The sequence below is a fragment of the Mytilus edulis genome, chromosome 7, assembly GCF_963676685.1.
Source record: "Mytilus edulis chromosome 7, xbMytEdul2.2, whole genome shotgun sequence".
In the NCBI taxonomy this organism is placed as follows: Eukaryota; Metazoa; Mollusca; class Bivalvia; order Mytilida; family Mytilidae; genus Mytilus; species Mytilus edulis.
The window spans coordinates 37,679,802-37,700,100 of NC_092350.1; the positions used below are offsets into that span (position 1 = coordinate 37,679,802).

The 20,299-nt window shown below is 32.4% G+C and overlaps 1 protein-coding gene across 2 annotated transcripts; it reads left to right on the top strand.

The window, feature by feature from the left end:
- Nucleotides 1-259: 259 nt before the first annotated feature.
- LOC139482652 (uncharacterized) lies at nt 260-13,382 on the top strand. 2 transcript variants are annotated; one of them, XM_071266638.1, is made up of 11 exons: nt 260-492; nt 2,977-3,055; nt 3,361-3,624; nt 4,115-4,270; nt 4,901-5,099; nt 5,617-6,907; nt 7,348-7,566; nt 8,070-8,165; nt 8,673-10,716; nt 11,075-11,124; nt 11,747-13,382. In XM_071266638.1, exons 1-9 carry the CDS (start codon nt 475-477, stop codon nt 10,281-10,283), a joined length of 3,933 nt encoding a protein of 1,310 aa, XP_071122739.1. In that variant the 5' UTR covers nt 260-474; the 3' UTR covers nt 10,284-10,716; nt 11,075-11,124; nt 11,747-13,382. The 2 variants fall into 2 exon arrangements, with proteins under 2 accessions (XP_071122739.1, XP_071122738.1); XM_071266637.1 differs by having other exon boundaries at nt 8,673-11,124.
- The last annotated feature ends 6,917 nt before the right edge of the window (nt 13,383-20,299 follow it).

Genomic DNA, 20,299 nt, shown 5'->3' on the forward strand with positions numbered 1-20,299 from the left:
AAAACTAACGCGTTATTACAAAAAACTATCGCGATATGTGATTTTTGCTATTTATTTGAAACATTATCAAACTAACGCGTTAATTTTCATAAATAACGCGATATTTATCATTGACGCTATATTAAAGAAATAACGCGTTATTTTGTTAAAATATCGCGTTACTTTGTTAAACAAACGCGTTACTTTGTAAAACTATCGCGTTCTACTTTTTATCGCGTTAATGTCTAAAACTGTCGCGTTAGTTCTACAAATGCAATCTAACAGTGCATTCATCTACCAAAACGTGCGCACCAATCAGAAAATATATTATAAAAAATTTCGGGTGCCTGCGGTGCGATTGGTCCATGGTTTCATGTGACTACAGGATGCTAGATGCTGACCCACAACATCCGCCATCTTGCTGAATTCATTTAGACCCAAACCACAATTTTTGTTCGCCTCAATTTTCATTGTTTTCAGTCGAAACAAAAAGACATGAGTTCCGATGCAAGAGTAAGTGGTTCAAATTGAAGATTCCATCCTGTTTTTAAATATCTATAGCACGTGCATCTCATTTTCAGTTTGGTCGCCGAACTGTAAAAATTATATCGGATAATTTGTGTCAAAATATTCTGCAGAACTAAACAGAAATAATATGTGGAGTTTAAATATCATTGATTGATTAATAGAGCTTTGAAAGATCTATTTTTTCATTCATCAATTATTTATACACCGATGTCGGTGACTTATATTTCAAAGGTCATTGGTGGGAAAAAAGGGGGGGATTTGTCTTTTCGAATCAATTTGCTATAAAATTTCCGATTTCCATTGAATAAATAGCAGGTTAGATTTTTCTTTCTTACCAAATCTGCCTGTACTCTATTAGGGAATGACCGTGTGGGGTTATGTTGTTGTTTTTTATATATTGTGAGTCCCAATCTGATGAAAAAGAATTCTAATCAGGCAGATGAGTACAAAAAATAATCTAATTGATTGCGTTGAACAACTCACAATGCACATTGACAACATGAGGAGCTGCACCATTTGTAATTTGTCAATAAATGAACTTGGTTTTGACACATTTTGCTGCATATCTGTTCAGTGTTTTAATGAAATATTTTGTTCACTTTTTAGTCGTTCATATGATTAAGTTATTGTGTACATGTATCTTTACTTGTAACGATTCAGTGCCCTGGTATGAAAGAATGTTGACTAATATCATGAATATTTAGATGTTTTATATATTAATATTGAATTTATATATATGCGAAAGCAAATTTACAGATCTAACATTGTTGGGTTGATGTTTAGACGAGTTGTATATACATAATGTACACAGCCATGTAGCACCATCGTTGCTGGTGATCCGATGGATAAATCTGTTGTACAGTTGTCACTGACTCAGACGTACTTATAAATATAATTATTTTCTGTGACTGTATCTTGCATTAATGTGTAGGATCCTTTACTATAGATAATTGAGCTGATCTGTAACAATAACATCTCCATGCCTTGTATATAATGTACTGTAGTATGACGCTAGATTAAAACTGATGTGGAACGGTGACACACGGCCACTGAAAGCTTTATTATTTGTGAAGCCACTGTGGTCTAGTGGACGGCTATAAGCTACAGTGCAGGCGATTTGGTGTCATGATATCTCAGTAGCATGGGTTCAAATCCCGGCGAGGGAAGAACGAAAAATTTGTGAAAGCAAATTAAAAGATCTAACATTGTTGGGTTGATGTAAAACTAATTATCAGTTATTGCGTAACACTGACCGACCTCTCAGCGGTGATGAGCAACTTGACAATTTTAACCAACATTTATAATGAAAATGTGAAAATAAACACGCTGCGGGATCAAGTATTAAGGGACAGCGGACAATTAAGACGCTGCGGGATCTTCGAAAATATTATGAAGGCGCTGCGTATCGGCCTGGGGAGAACACTGAAGTTTAGACGAGTTGTATATTTATATTTTAATATCATATGTTTAGTAGTAAATACAGTAGTTTTCATATTTGATAAATAGCCTGCTGTTTAATCCATATTGTGCAACTTTGATGCGCACCCTTTATCCCATACCCTTTATCACACATTCACACCCTACTTTTTTATTTATTTATTTTTTTATTTTTTAAGAAATATTTTTCATCAAAATAGGTACGGTCATTTGGGCGTGACGCAATTTATTGAATGACGTCATTATTATGTACATGTGACGTCAAGAACGTCAAGTTTTCATATTTTTTGGCACACTAAATGGCTTTATGCAACTATAAAAAATGCAAAACACACAAAAAAATACAGTGATAAACAAAATATTTTTAAAACAACAGCACGCAAATTGTAAGGTTACCCAGTTGCTTCGGATAAGTAATTGAGTAGTTCTTTGAAGGCCTTTGAAACAAGACAAAAGTAGAACTGAAGGTAACCCGGTGCTATGGATCAGAAAACAGTTCATATAATATAATACTCTCCTGTTGAAATATATGATAAAGCGTATAAAACATGGTAAAATCCGTATCGCATGCCGTATCACCCTCAACCAATATCAACCCTCGGGCCTAAAGCCCTTGGGCTGATATTGGTGTATACATGTATATATACAGAATAATTAATACATGGCAAAATCCGTATCATTTGTCGTATCATATATATATGTACCATGTGTATACCGGTTATATACAAGTATAAATTTAAATAACCTTTAAACCTATGATTGCGCTTTATAAAAACCACAATTTTTATATGTGTGCATGTAAAACAAATTTCTTGGTAAAGTGGTCTAAATACAAACAACATTTTCAAAAGACCAAAAACAGTGAGAAAGTATTTATTTTAACAAAATGCATTTGACTAACAGGTCGAACAACGGTTGTCCGTAAGTTCTGCTAATATATATAAAATATGCATATTATAAAATGAAAAACATTGTTTGTAAATTGTTTTAAATGGAACAATTATATAGAATTTTTTTTTTTATATATTTAAGACTGTTTTTGGAGCAACATCATCCAGACCAGAACTTCAGTGTCCAGCCGCAGCAACTGTACAACAGTTTGATGATAGGGGTAAGACTAATTATGCTTTGGTACATGTACATGTACCATACTGTGAATGAATGAACAAAGAAGTTAATATTTTATTCTTGAGCACTTGAAGTATTACGTAAACAAAATTAACTTTTGATAATAAAATCACTGCATCTTTTATGCACCATAGTAGTCATTCCAAAAGTTAATTATTTGCCATCATTCCAATGGGTAGTTGCAGTTCATGCACACATGTTATTTTATTGTTTATTGGAATAACCTGTCTTTTTATTTTACCAGCTATACATGTAAAATGCCATATACAACACTCTTATTTTTTTCAGAATGGAAATCCAATCTATTCAAAAATTTAAGTCAGTGTACTGATGTCATTCACCAAGAGGAACATTGTTCATCTGCCCTGAAGGAAGCTGGCTTTGCTTCACCAGAAACTCCATTTTTATTACAACTAGAGAAGTCACTTCTTGATATAGCTTTGCCAGCCTTATCTGATGGGACATTTTACTGTTCATTGTTCAAAATTGAGAACAACTGCTACTGTAGATTTTTTGAAAGTGGTGTTTTGGAAGGTTATTTTTTAGCTGAAGGTAAGTTTTCTAATGAATAAGCTTCACTGTTTTATAACTAATCAATAGTTGTTGGTTACTGAAACTATAGTGGTCTTATATTATTCAAGTTCTGTTTGCATGTTTCTAAATTGTAAGGTACATTCTTACTAATATCAGTAATCATATATACAGTATATCCAATTATTTGAATCAATATTTTCCCCCAATAACAGAGTAGTTCCTTAATGTTGTACAATATATATGTCAAGTAGTAATTAGAATGCAATACATGTCTAAGCAGTTTTTGTGTTGTAAATTTTTTTCAAAGTTATCACATAAGTAATATACAGAGTAAACAGTCATGCAATCATCTGTAATAGTTATTAATTAAAATTGTGTAAAAGGATCTGTATAAAGCATTAACATTGTTTTTTTTAAGCAGTTCATTACAATCTCCATTCTTTTCACATAAAACAAAGAGATCATTTTAGATTTGAAATTAGTTTTTATTGTTATTGATATATTACAGGTATAAGATATGTAAAATCTTACATGGAAGATAATTTTGACAATATTTCAATGGGGAAGTTTATTTGGTGCCAAGTCTCAACTCCAGAAGATATAACACAGTACCATCAAAGATATGCCAAAAGATTGGACAGAAAAAGAAGTCATAAGGCTATGAGTAAGTTTAAAAGCACTTGGAAAAAATATCCAGTGAGATTGTTTGTTGTTTTCTAAGCATCCCTTTTTGGCGTTTTATTGAAATATTTCTTTGTTTTTAATTTTATTGACATTGACATTTTATTTTAACTATCATTAAATATGCAACAAAAATATCCTTAGATTAAAAATTAAACTATCAAAAAACCTTCTATTTGTATCTGATAGGTTAGATGTATTAATGCAAGTCAATTTTCTCATTGAATTTGATCAAATTCTATCCCTTAGGGTTTCCTCATTTTCCCCTATAAAAAAATATTTTTGTTTATTTCAATATACATTTATACAAAAAAAACAAGATCCATGATCCTGAAGTTTTCTATTAAGTTTGAAAGAACATTGGCATAGAAGTCTTTGACAGAAGTTTCATGAAAAACATCATTGAATATTTAGAATTCCAGAAACCTTAGGAATACTCTTTTGTGGTATACAATGTGAATACATCTTATTTACATTCAATTCATCAAATATTGAATATTAAAAAAGAGTTGCCAGTTCTCATTTCATGTTAATTGCAATGTCTTTCATATCCTATACATGTGACCTACAAGATAAGATAATAGATTATTGATTTCCTCATTATATATTTCAGGTCAACCCTCTGCAGATATTGGGCGAAGATTCAATTATTTGATGACAAAAAATAAAGGAAGTGTTGTGAATGCACACAGAAATCTTTTGGCGAAGGCACAAACAATTAGTCCAACTTCAGAAAACCTCCAGTTTCTTGGCACTGTTTTGCATGTTATCAAAAAGAATTCTCACAAAGAAACAAATCAGTTATTAGCAAGGTTAGAAAAAAAATATTGTATAAGACCAATACACGTTTTTAGAAAGTAAAAATACATATATATATATATCTTACTAAAACTGAGTGTGAGTTCTACTGAAAAGTTTTCAGCTCACAATTATTTTTTTTCAGTAAGATTAATGTATTAAAAGTTTGTAGTAAAAGATATTAAGCAAAATGGTCTGCTTGATTATTTGTAGAGTTAAATGTCAATGAGAAAGTAAAACAACAATTTACCCAATGTATTATCATACTCATTTTATGATTACCACTAGAGACATTTGGATTCATATAAAGATAAGTGCTGTATTTGGCAAGCATCTTTTGTTCTAATTTGAACTAGTATTCTTTCAAACGTGACGATTTGTTCTTGTATTTTCAGTCATATAAATATGCATGATACATTTGATTAAACAAAACATATGAGATTGTATATCACAGTATGTGCAGTGCTGTAAGACATTAAAGAATGTTAATAATGACAGAAAGAATATTAAAATAATGGATTATCTTTTTAGGTACCATGAGGCTACAGGTGCATTTAGATCGACCTCACATACTTGGGAAAACTCCTTTCAGCAGTATAGAGTGAATGGTGTACCCCAACATCCACCTGAATTTTCCTCTCTTTTAGATGCTCCAAGAAGTTCCCATTTCACTTGGCATGAGAAGTGCATGATAATATCTGCTATCCCCAACAACCATTACTGGGATGAAGTAGATCAGGCCCATGTGGGATATGCTAGGATGCTGTCTGTTAGAGATGAAGTAGGGAAGAAAAAACCAGCATCTTTAAGAAATTTAATACTACTTCACTGCAGAGACAAAGATTTTGGTACCATCTATCAGCTAGTTAAAAGGTACAAGAACCCAGCAACAGAAACATCCGCAATCCAGAGTTCAGTAAACCAAACATCAAATCATACTGAAGTTAGTCAACCTGAAGAACAAAGATCTGTTAGAACAAGACGCAAAGCTCTCACAGAGGAAGACATTCTAAGAAATTTGACCATCTTAAATCCAGATTTTATTGAAGAAAACAGATCCACAGAAAATTCATTGTACCAACAGTATAAAACTGCACAAATAGAAACAGGAACCCTTCAATGGAGACTTCACAAACCCCACATTGACATATTATGCATGAATGATATCAACATGAATACTGGAACTATATATGATTTTTCTTATGTTCATATGACTAGAACTTTGGAAGGAAATGAACTACATTATAGTTGTACTTGTAAACTTTATGCCACCCTTCTTCAACTTGCAACTTTAAATGACAATCTTGATGCTGAGATTTATGATGTTAATATTCGATGCTGCCATATTCGTCTTTTTAAGGAAGTGATTGAACCAATTTTTATTAATGTTTTTACTCCAGAATCCATTCCACAACCAACTAAAAGTCAAGAAATTGTTATCAGATCTTTAGAACTTCTGGACAGACCTGTTTGTATTTTGCCATCAACATTGAAAACCAAGAAATTTACTGTAAGAGACGAAAATGATACTGAATCTTGTAATTTTGTTCACCTATCCAAAAACCGTTTAATATGTCAATCTGGGGAATGCCAAACAATATACGGATGCTCTCAAAGAAAAGTAATATATCTAGAAGAGACTACCAACATATGTCCTCATCTTGATGCCATGAAGAAGAACAGAGATTTATGGTTAGTTAATCTGGATAACATGGAGGATGACAATGATGATGAAGACGATGATCAGTTTAACAACCAACCCAACTTGGATGATGATGATGCAGAACTCAATGAACCTGTGCAAACTGATACAATTTCACAGGTATATTTAAAGAAAGCCTATTAGATACATAGGTATATGGAGATGTGGTATGAGTTCCAATGAGACAACTCTCCATCGAAATAACAATTTATAAAAGTAAACAATTCTAGGTCTAGGTATGACCTTCAATACGGAGCCTTGGCTTACAACAGTTTCATCTTTGTTAAAAACTAATCAATTACAAGGTCTTATTTTTCTTATACATATAACAAAATTTAATGTGAATTGAAGTCCAAAATTTTTAAAGATACATTTTACCCTCCACAATAAGATAAACATTTAAAGTCGGTTTTAGGTCATCCCAATTCTGTAGCTTATAACTGAAAAATATCAGTGTTTCAGCATCATTTATACAAATAATATATGTTTAAAATTTTGGTATCATTGTAAAAAATGTTTAGGAGTATTCATAATTTTAAATGTATGATGGTATTTTTTAGGATGGTGTTTTCAAAGAAAATACAGGGTTATGGGATTTTCCAAGTTTAAGTCAACACCCACCAAAACAGGACAATGATCCTAGCTTTAGAGAGGCCATACAGTTGAGACATGCTATATTTGATGGAGCTAAAGATTTTCACAGAGATATAACAGGATGTTTTGCTGGGCAAACACTGGTTTTGTGTCCTCCATTACCAATAGGTAATTGTCCATGTGGGGTATGTATACAAGTCAATTTCCTATCTTGTAAACTCGAAATATTTGAAAACAACTACTGTAAACCAACTTATTTTCGTGAATACTTTATTTCGCGTTTATACCCAGCTAGTCAACTTCGCGGCAATTTAATTTCGTATTTTCTTATTTACTTAATGTAGTTTGAATAGGGAAAGATTCAAGTTATTCCTTTTCGCAACGATTTAATTTTCCGTTATTTTTCTACTAGCGATAGTAGTGAAAATAAATCGCTCCCGAAATTTAGTTGGTTTACAGTTTACTTGTCTTTGATGTGACTGTATTAAAATGAGACATATCTCTTGATCTGTTTTGTGTTTATTTCATAAATAGATACAATGAAATGTTATGGTTTACTGTAAGCTTTATATCTTTTTTTTATTTGGAAATATACTATGTTTTATATCAGAATATTGTATTTTTATATCAGAATATTGTATTTTTATATCAGAATATTGTATTTCACTAAAACATACATTTATTACAGACTGGTTATTACAGTGAGATGTTCCCAGAAGGAAAATTGTCAGAAGTAAGGTATAGACCAACAGTGTACCTGACAAATGGACCTGCAAGATATGTTGTAAGTGGAACTTTTTGAACTATTGTAGAAACTCAGTTTAGTGTTGAAATGTTTCAGAACTACTATGTATATGTTCACAGTATAAAAATAAGGAGATGTGATATGATTGACAAAGTTAAGATAAAGTGTAAGGTTTATTTCAAGTCATAATTTTACATATCTATGTTTCAATTGCTGTATTAATAAAAGTACACATTACTCAATTTGTCTGACGTTATACATGTTATAGGTTGAAAAAAAGTTAACTTTGAGATGCTCTTAAATCTTACTTGTTTAAATATTCTCCTTATTGGCTTTCTGCTCTGAACAATGGCAGTGTAATCAAATCCATCAGTAGACTGTCAAATGTCTTTACAGACAAACAATTTATAAGTAAACAAAATGTATTTTTTACACTCATAGAACTTGCAGAATATGTGCAAAATTAGGTAAATGTGTATTGTCCAAGAATTAAGATCAAAATGATTAAATTAAAACATAACTATGAATACTTTTTACTTGTTAAAGGTCAGAGATCGTGAATGCCTTGCTGGATGTCCAGGATGTTTGGTGAAGTATAGTGGTGCAATAAACAGCCTCCATTTTTTGTCAAAAGAAACTGCTGCTGGAGATGAAATTGGATGGGATTTTATTGATCATGCTCTTAACACACATGTCACATTTAGTGCTTTTTGTAAAATTATGTCTAACAAATATTCCAGAATTTATTCTTCTGCTAAATTTATGTCTGTTCAAACTTTTATTTCTTGGTGGTTTTCATGGAGTAGCAAATTTAAAATTGACTTCCGAAAGCAGTGTTACATATGTAAAAGTAATCCGAAATTCCTGGCTTGTGATGGTACAAAAATTGGTATTAGTTTTCGTCAATCAAATGTTAAACCGATTGAAACACCTGAACCAACTGCTGAATTGATTGATCCTTGTCACAGGAGAAATGATAGAGCATTTCTGCGTTTCCGTGCTGATTTACCAAATGAAAATGAAAACATACGAAAATGTAGAGATCATCTAGCATACCTTGCACGAAAACGATTAGGATTAACAGGAGCAAATGACATCATGAATTTTCAGACAGAAACTGATCGTACAGAGATTTTGATAAACACTGTAGATGAAAAGTGCAAAGATATTATCCGACGGTTTTATTGCAATGAGTACCCTGATGTTCTGATGAAAAAATTATCCATTATATTTAAAGGTTTATCATCAAATCATTCTCTTTCTGCTTTTATTCCTTTCAGATACACTGAATTATTCATTTCCATTCTTGATGAAATTAAGAATGGTGACTGCAGCAGACTGAACTTGGTTTCTGAATTTTCACCAGAAATCAGAGATGTTCTGAATGCTGCTCAATCTAACAGAAATAATCTAACAGATGTTATTAGTTTTTTTCAGTATCTGGTATCAAGAGTTGATGAAATTAAACAGCTAAATAAGCCAGCAGCTCCAGCAAATCCACAGCATGGTTCTTATAATCCAACAAAAAATGGGGTGGCATACTATTTTACACCATCTGGAGAGAAACAACGAGACTTGCCAAAGTATACAATGAATGAAAAAGCCCATTCGAAAAATTATGACGATCTTCCTGCAAGAACCAATGAACAGTGCAATAAGATTTATCCTGAGGTTTCCCGGAAAGGCACAACATATTTGTTTTTATGGTTTGACCCGAAACATTATGGTCATTGCTATGGATTTCACATTATTCCTGGTTCCGAGGGAAGAAAAGATCCCTTCACATCTGCCTACTGTTATCTGGAAGAGGCACCAGAAGAAGTTTTTTATGATTTTTCTTGTCAGTTAGAAGAGTATTGTTTGAATAGAGAACCTGGATTCTGGGAAAATACGCGATTCTGGCATGATCTGTTTCATGGATATTCTCACAAGTGTCCTTATTGTTACAAATCACAGAGACTTGCTCCTTTACAAGGACTTAATACTGAAATATGTGAACAGTTCAATTCTTTTATACAGAAAATTAAATATTCTGCTAGATCCATGACACTAGAGAAATTCTGTTTTTATTTACAGTTTATGATTTACCACTGGTGTGAAAGGAAACGGGAAGCTTTTGAAAAAAGATGTGGTATTGCAGCTGCATATCTTGCCTAGAAAAATATTTGGTTGCGTCTTCTTTATTATTACCATTCATTGACAGAAAAAGTTTGTATAGTTATTTTTCGAATAAAAGGAAAAGACTTCTGCAATTGCAGTGTAATAGCGCTGTACAAGTCTGTAAATTATCTTTAAGAAAGATTTATTTCAATTTTTTTTTTGGTTCATTTAACTTTTTAACTAAAACATAAATTAGTTATTGTTTTTTGTGTACTCATATTCTTTATTTCTTCAGTCATTTGTTTTAACCCTGTTTTTTTCATCAATATTGTCACTTAGATAATCAAAATAACTGTACAAACTAATTTGCTTTGAACTCTGATTAGCTGGTAATAAAGGTGCTTTGTCTATAGTGTTATTTCAAGAGACTTATAATGGATACTTTCATTGTATAATTTGGCAAGTCCAGAACAGTTCAAAGATGCTAGCGGTAAGTATTCTCTACATTTATATTTTTCAAAGCCAAAGTCTTTATGTTAAGTCAATGAGGTTATTTATATAATACCAGTCTCAGGCATAACAAAAGGATTGGTATTTGCTTCACACATTTGTTAGGGCTAGTAAGGAAAACAATGCAATGTCTAGTTCGTTCTCAAGGATGATTTTTAATGATCAGGTTGTCATTAAAAAAGAGGTGACAATAAAACAGAGTCAAGACAACTTATCTTCAAGCTTATTGAAGCCAAATTATATTTTTGAGATTCATTATTGCTTTCAATCGTAGAGGTAGCTTCAGAGAAAATATTTTTATTTTATATGTTTTTCTGCTCCTTTGTTCTATATTCCAGGGACACCTAATATGGAAAGAAAAGTAACCACAGTGCCTTCTGTGTTTAAGGTAAATACTCTTATATGCAAGCTAGTATCCAAAAAGAATATGTTTCTACTGTATTCTTTTTTTAACAATTGTACAATGTCTATGATTTCAGAGCCCTTATATCAAAATTAATTGATATGAATCAGTTATGATTTGGGGCTTGATGTTTTCAGATTTTGAAATTTAAGCATTTTATGTAATTTTATAACATTCTCAACTTTTAGAGTTTACTCAAGATTCTGTTTTAGACCCGATTGGCTTTGATATGTTAGTGTTATTTTTTATATGTTGATTTCGGTTAAAAATATTTTCATAGCACATTAATAGTATATTCAGTTAATTGGCAAGTCACTAAAGAACACCGAATAGAATTCATGGCAATTGATTTTCAAAAAAGAATCTTCAACATTTTCTTCTGTTTCTGTTATTAACAAATTTTTGTGATTGTTCAATACACAACTGCTCAATATTTGTTTTTTGTTCTGTCATTGATCATATATAAAAAAGATGTTTTATGATTGCCAATGAGACAACTCTCCACAAGAGACCAAAGGACACAAAAAATAACAACTATAGATCACCAAAGTCTATACTGCATAGGCATATAATTAGAAAAAAAATTGATGTCCTTATTTCTTTTCAGAAAGTGCAGACCGAAAGAAGACAGGGAAGGACAATGGTGTAAAACCAGATGGAATTCATTTACAATTCTTGTAATCTTTTTTGGCTCTTTTGTAATTGATTAGCTACATGCAGTTTATAGTATTTTCTAAAATTATTCCAATGTAAGAGTTTATTTGGGTAGGAAAAAATCTTGATAACCTTATGATATGTATCAAATTAAGCAATTCTTTCCTACCCTCACACATCTCTAATAGCCCATTTTTATCATTTTTGGCAAAATTATATTTTACATATTTTAATAGTTGTAAAGTCTATTGTTTAAAATTGTTCATTGTTAATGTATTTTATATTATTTTTTTAAATAGTCCATTCTAAACTCAAACTACTTAATTGGTAGTTAGAATTATATTAATGTTGACTTATAACTATTGTTAGTTTTTATAATTTGATTTAAATATTTGATTTTTTTTTCATTTCCATTTTGAATATTTGATGGTAACTAGTTATCTGTATGCTTTAATAATTTTGTTGTATCATGTATTCAATTATGAAAAGTTTGTTCTGTTTTGTGTAAAGTTTGATTTAAATGTCTGATACAAAAACATTTCCCCTTTTCTGTGACATATGTTAGGTATCTTGAGAAGCAATCATGTATGTTCAGAACCAAAACTTTGGTTAATATTAACCTAGCTTTAATATTGTTTTATACTATTCCACACTTTTGAAAATATACAATTGAGATTCAAAACAATTGCAATATGGATACATGTTTCTGATATAGTTGTACATGTTGTAATTAGGTACCCTGCATTCAACAATAGGAAAGGCAGACATACAACAAAGTTTTTAATCATTGAAACAAAGAATTATGTGAAAACTAACAGTCATCAGTCTCAAGTATTTGCATTCTTTTTAATATTTTATTATTCCTATTTGTGCAAACTAAAACTATTCCTTTAGATTATGTCTGTCACATTGGCTACATAGAAGATTTTATTACCCCCAATAGACTTTATTACTTTGGTCTGTCTGGTATGCAAAATGACTTTTACTTTGATTCAACACAAACTTGCACCAACTAATGTAACACTTATCTTTATCCATCTTCTTAGATATTTAAATTTTATGTAATTTCATTATGTAGTGCATATTCTAGATTTTTTTTGTGTGTGTAAATCTTTTTACTTTATTGTGTAAATATTTATAGATTACAAAGTGGGAACTTTTTACTTTTTACAGTCTGTTTTCATTGATTCCTTATTTTCCTTTTTGGACAGTGATGTTTCTTTGATCCATTCTTAAGATGTGTATTTTCCTGAATCTTTTCCAAATATATCTAGTTATCTGTTATGAAAGGGAAAATGAAATTCGCAGATGTATTAATTTTCTTGCAAAGATATCATCGTTAGATGAGTCAAAGGTATCACAGTCTGGAAACCCTTTGTATCATATAGTTTTACCTGAGGGAGGTATATAATAATAATATCGTAAGATTGTTGTTCCCTTGAAGATGTATGACGTATGATTATACTTTATTTTCTAGATCAAATTGGTATTTGCCAAATAATGTTATCCGATTATATGCTTTGTATAAATAACTTTTCAATTTATTGTTCTTAATAAAGCCATTATTGATTATTAAAAAATAAGTTGTTTGTCTTTTTATCATCTTAAAAAAATTAAACAGCTTATAGAGCCACTGTATGAGGAATAATGATTATAGGACAAGTATAACTTGAAGAATCAGCAATAAATAGAAGCTGCATTGGTACTAATATGTACATGATGGTATATTCTCCTTTAAGACTTTACAAAGTAATTACTGTGTCTTGCTAATATCTAGTTTGAATTAACAGAACAAATGGAAATGTTTATTAGAAAAGGTAAACATGTCCACTGGGTCTATTTTGTGGTTACATACGTTTTTATGCCCTTTTAAAGTCAAATGAAGGTGCATACTGTATGTGTAACATACTTCAAATTCAGGTAATTTAAAAAACAAACAAAAAACAAACATACTATTATGGTATTTGAAGCAAAAGTATGTTGGGAAATAGTAGACATGGTAAAGTTATACTTACCCAACCACACTTCTTTGATAAAGGCTTCACTGCAGTTGGATGAATCAAAATACAATTTGAAGAAGGAGAAAGATGAATATCAAATTGATGGAAACAGAATAGTTATAATTAACTACATAAAAGCATATTAGATACAATAAGAAAGTTGTGTATATACATAAAATTGAGAATGGAAATAGGGAATGTGTCAAAGAGGCAACAACCTGACAATAGAAAAAACAACAACAGAAGGCCACCAACAAGTCTTCAATGTAGTGATAAATTCCCGCACCCGGAAGCGTCCTTCACCCAGCCCCTAAACTAAAATATACCAGTTCAGTGATAATGAACGCCATACTAATTTCCAAATTGTACACAAGAAACTAAAATTAAAATAATACAAGACTAACAAAGGCCACAGGCTCCTGACTTGGGACAGGCGCAAAAATGTGGCGGAGTTGAACATGTATGTGAGATCTCAACCCTCCCCTATACCTCTAGCCAATGTAGAAAAGTAAACGCATAACAATACGCACATTAAAATGCAGTTCAAGAGAAGTTGGAGTCTGATGTCAGAAGATGTAACCAAAGAAAATAAACAAAATGACAATAATACATAAATAACAACAGACTACTAGCAGTTAACTGACATGCCAGCTCAAGACTGAAAGATTAAGATTTCATCATATGAACATCAGGCATAATCCTTCCCATTAAGGGTTTAGTTTCATACCATCATAACATGTATGAGAAGAACATAACCCATGTCATGCCAACAACTGGTTTTTGAATTAATGTGTTTAGTTCCAATGCAAAGACTCTATATTTGCATCAATATTAACGCCAAAAATATATAGTTATAAGAAGATGTGGTATGAGTGCCAATGAGACAACTCTCCATCAAAGTCACAGTTTGTAAAAGTAAACCATTATAGGTCTACAGTCTTCAACAGAGAGCCATTTGTGACATTGCAAAGTTCTGATATCTGATAGTAACAATTTGTCAAATATAGTATTGAGAAACATCAAGGACAAAGTTACCCCACCCCAAATGACATGGATTACAGGCAATTTATCAAATATGCATTTTACTCAAGATAGTTTAAATTATGATATAATTGAGAATGGGAATGGGGATTGTGTCTAATTGGACATCACACTAAACTACAAAACATACAAATGGATAAAAAAAAATAATACAAGAACAACTATGGACAGAGGCTGCACACATGCGACAGGTTTAAACATGTTTACTGAGATATCAACCCTATAAATGTAGCCCAATGTAGAAAAAACGCACACACACAGTAAACCTCAAGTTGATAAGAAGTCGGATGTCAGAATAGGTAACAAAAGAAACTAAGCAAAATGACAATGATACATAAATTAACAAAGGGCTATTGACAGTTACTGACATGTTAGCTCCAGAGTTCTGTAAAACTGATAGAAAGATTATGTCTTCATCATGTGACAATCAACACGGTCTGTTAGGGGTTTAGTATCATACTGTCATACAATTTAAGACAAGAACACGACTCCCATGCATCGTTCCAACAACTGGTTTTTAGAATACATGTGTTTATTTCCGATGCAAAGACGCTATAAGCCTTTTTTGTGATTCCTAGCTCTGTTTAACAACTAGACAGAAATATTAACGTATATACACAAATCGAAATGTGCGGTTGGCCCTTCTCTCTAGTGGTTGCCACTGTAGAGTGTTTAGCATTGATGTTACACTGCTGGTTTGTTGGTAGCTATTCAATACAAACCGGGCCAGTTTTCTTTGCACACTTCCTAGTTTCTGTACGTTAAGGTTGGTAAACGGGCTCCAGACTGAACATGCTACTGGACTGAGCAATGTTCTGACAAGCGTTGTGTAGCATGCATCTTTTCTTTGTTGGTAACAGTGCTGAAGAATTCTTTGGATGAAGGCCCTGGTTGAACTAGCTTTTTTAGCTGTGCTCTCTATGTGTGAGAGACAGAGATAAATGATTTACTTTTAGTAATTTATATGAAATAACAGCGTGTCAATCTATATTCCCTGTATCAATGAGTTTGATTAAGAAATAGCAGTGTGTCCTACAATGTTCTATTGTATCAACGATTTTTTTTCTATACCAAAATTCAAGTAGCGCTAGTTTCGTCTGTATTCCCTCGTTTCTACTGTATCAATGATCTTTTATCTGAAAAAAAGCAGTGTGTCCCGCTTTATTCCCTGTTTCAATGATTTTTGTATAAGAAAAAGCATTGTGTACATCTATATTCCCCTGTATCAATGATTTTTCTATAAAATAGCGCTGTGTTCGTCTGTATTCCCCTGTATCAATGATTTTTATACGAAAAAGCAGTGTGTCTATCTATATTCCCTTGTATCAATGAGTTTTATACGAAATAGCGCTGTGTTCGTCTGTATTCCCCCGTTTCTACAGCTAACATAATAAATAGCAGTGCGTCAGTCTATATTCATTCCCGCGTATCAACGATCTTTAATATGAAAAAAACAGTGAGTCCGTCTATATTCCCCGGTATCAACGATCTTTTATATCAAAAAAGCAGTGTGTTTGTCTATATTCCCCTGTATCAATGAGTTTTATAAGAAATAGCGCTGTGTTCGTCTGTATTCCCCCGTTTCTACAGCTAACATAATAAATAGCAGTGCGTCAGTCTATATTCATTCCCGCGTATCAACGATCTTTAATATGGAAAAAAACAGTGAGTCCGTCTATATTCCCCTGTATCAACGATCTTTTATATCAAAAAAGCAGTGTGTTTGTCTATATTCCCCTGTATCAATGAGTTTTATAAGAAATAGCGCTGTGTTCGTCTGTATTCCCCCGTTTCTACAGCTAACATAAGAAATAGCAGTGCGTCAGTCTATATTCCCTTGTTTCTACGATCTTTTATCTGAAAAAAGCAGTGTGTCCGTCTATATTCCCCTGTATTATGAAAATGCAGTGTATCCGTCTATATTCCCATATATAAATGAGTTTTATACGAAATAGCGCTGTGTTCGTCTGTATTCCCCCGTTTCTACAGCTAACATAAGAAATAGCAGTGCGTCAGTCTATATTCCCGTGTATCAACGATCTTTTATATGAAAAAAACAGTGTGTCCGTCTATATTCCCCTGTATCAATGATTTTTATACGAAAAAGCAGTGTGTCTGTCTATATTCCCCTGTATCAACGTTTATTATATGAAAAAAGCAGTGTGTTTGTCTATATTCCCCTGTATCAATAAGTTTTATAAGAAATAGCGCTGTGTTCGTCTGTATTCCCCCGTTTCTACAGCTAACATAAGAAATAGCAGTGCGTCAGTCTATATTCCCCTGTATCAACGATCTTTTATATGAAAAAAACAGTGTGTCCGTCTATATTCCCCTGTATTAATGATTTTTATACGAAAAAGCAGTGTGGCTGTCTATATTCCCTTGTATCAATGATTTCTATAAGATATGGCGCTGTGTCCGTCTATATTTCCCTGTATCAATGCTTTTTTATACGAAAAAGCAGTGTGTCTATCTATATTCCCTTGTATCAACGATCTTTTATATGAAAAAAACAGTGTGTCCGTCTATATTCCCCTGTATCAATGATTTTTATACGAAAAAGCAGTGTGTCTATCTATATTCCCTTGTATCAATGAGTTTTATACGAAATAGCGCTGTGTTCGTCTGTATTCCCCCGTTTCTACAGCTAACATAATAAATAGCAGTGCGTCAGTCTATATTCATTCCCATGTATCAACGATCTTTAATATGAAAAAACAGTGAGTCCGTCTGTATTCCCCTGTATCAATGATTTTTATACGAAAAAGCAGTGTGTCTGTCTATATTCCCCTGTATCAACGATCTTTTATATCAAAAAAGCAGTGTGTTTGTCTATATTCCCCTGTATCAATGAGTTTTATAAGAGTTAGCGCTGTGTTCGTCTGTATTCCCCCGTTTCTACAGTTAACATAAGAAATAGCAGTGCGTCAGTCTATATTCCCCTGTATCAACGATCTTTTATATGAAAAAAAACAGTGTGTCCGTCTATATTCCCCATGTATCAATGATTTTTATACGAAAAAGCAGTGTCTGTCTGTATTCCCTAGTTGTATCAATTATTTTTATACGAAAAAGCAGTGTGGCTGTCTGTATTCCCTTGTATCAATGATTTCTATAAGATATAGCGCTGTGTCCGTCTATATTTCCCTGTATCAATGCGTTTTTATACGAAAAAGCAGTGTGTCTATCTATATTCCCTTGTATCAACGATCTTTTATATGAAAAAATCAGTGTGTCCGTCTATATTCCCCTGTATCAATGATTTTTATACGAAAAAGCAGTGTGTCTATCTATACTCCCTTGTATCAATGATTTTTATAAGAAATAGCGCTGTGTCCGTCTATATTTCCCTGTATTAATGCGTTTTATATGAAATAGCGCTAGGTCCGTCTGTATTCCCCCGTTTCTTTTTTATAAGGAATAGGAGTGTGTACGTCTACATTCCCTTGTAACAACGATTTTTTTTTTACGAAAAAGACATGTCTCATTGTGAGTGATAAAATCAATCTATGGTCTCATTGATAATAATGTAGAGATAAGACCATGGCATGTTGTGAGTGATCAAATAAAGTCATGGTCTCATAGATAAACATGTAGAGTTAAGACCAGGACATGTTGTGAGTGATCAATTCAGTATATGGTCTCATGGATAATAATATAGAGATAAGACCATGACATGTTGCGGGTTGTCAAATCAATATGGTCTCATGGAGAATTATGTAGAGATGAGACCATGACATGATGTGGGTGGTTAAATCAATCTATGGTCTCATGGATTATAATGTAGATATAAGACCATGACATGTTGTTGGTAGTTAAATCAATCCATGGTCTCATGGATTATAATGTAGATATAAGACCATGACATGTTGTTGGTGGTTAAATCAATCTATGGTCTCATTGATGATAATGTAGATATAAGACCATGACATGTTGTTGGTAGTTAAATCAATCCATGGTCTCATGGACAATATGAAGAAATAAGACCAGGACATGTTGTTGGTGGTTAAATCAATCTATGGTCTCATGGATTATAATGTAGATATAAGACCATGACATTTTGTTGGTAGTTAAATCAATCCATGGTCTCATGGACAATTATGAAGAAATAAGACCAGGACATGTTGTGGGTGGTTAAATCAATACATGGTCTCATGGACAATTATATAAAGATAAGACCATGACATGTTGTGGGTGGTCAAATCAATCCATGGTCTTATGGACAATTATGAAGAAATAAGACCATGACATGTTGTTGGTGGTTAAATCAATCTATGGTCTCATGGATTATAATGTAGATATAAGACCATGACATGTTGTTGGTAGTTAAATCAATCCATGGTCTCATGGACAATTATGAAGAAATAAGACCAGGACATGTTGTGGGTGATCAATTCAATATATGGTCTCATGGATAATAATATAGAGATAAGACCATGACATGTTGCGGGTTGTCAAATCAATATGGTCTCATGGATACTAATGTAGAGATGAGACTATGACATGATGTGGGTGGTTAAATCAATCTATGGTCTCATGGATTATAATGTAGATATAAGACCATGACATGTTGTTGGTAGTTAAATCAATCCATGGTCTCATGGATTATAATGTAGATATAAGACCATGACATGTTGTTGGTGGTTAAATCAATCTATGGTCTCATGGATTATAATGTAGATATAAGACCATGACATGTTGTTGGTAGTTAAATCAATCCATGGTCTCATGGACAATTATGAAGAAATAAGACAAGGACATGTTGTGGGTGATCAATTCAATATATGGTCTCATGGATAATAATATAGAGATAAGACCATGACATGTTGCGGGTTGTCAAATCAATATGGTCTCATGGATACTAATGTAGAGATGAGACTATGACATGATGTGGGTGGTTAAATCAATCTATGGTCTCATGGATTATAATGTAGATATAAGACCATGACATGTTGTTGGTAGTTAAATCAATCCATGGTCTCATGGATTATAATGTAGATATAAGACCATGACATGTTGTTGGTAGTTAAATCAATCCATGGTCTCATGGATTATAATGTAGATATAAGACCATGACATGTTGTTGGTGGTTAAATCAATCTATGGTCTCGTGGATTATAATGTAGATATAAGACCATGACATGTTGTTGGTGGTTAAATCAATCTATGGTCTCATGGATTATAATGTAGATATAAGACCATGACATGTTGTTGGTAGTTAAATCAATCCATGGTCTCATGGACAATTATGAAGAAATAAGACAAGGACATGTTGTGGGTGATCAATTCAATATATGGTCTCATGGATAATAATATAGAGATAAGACCATGACATGTTGCGGGTTGTCAAATCAATATGGTCTCATGGATACTAATGTAGAGATGAGACTATGACATGATGTGGGTGGTTAAATCAATCTATGGTCTCATGGATTATAATGTAGATATAAGACCATGACATGTTG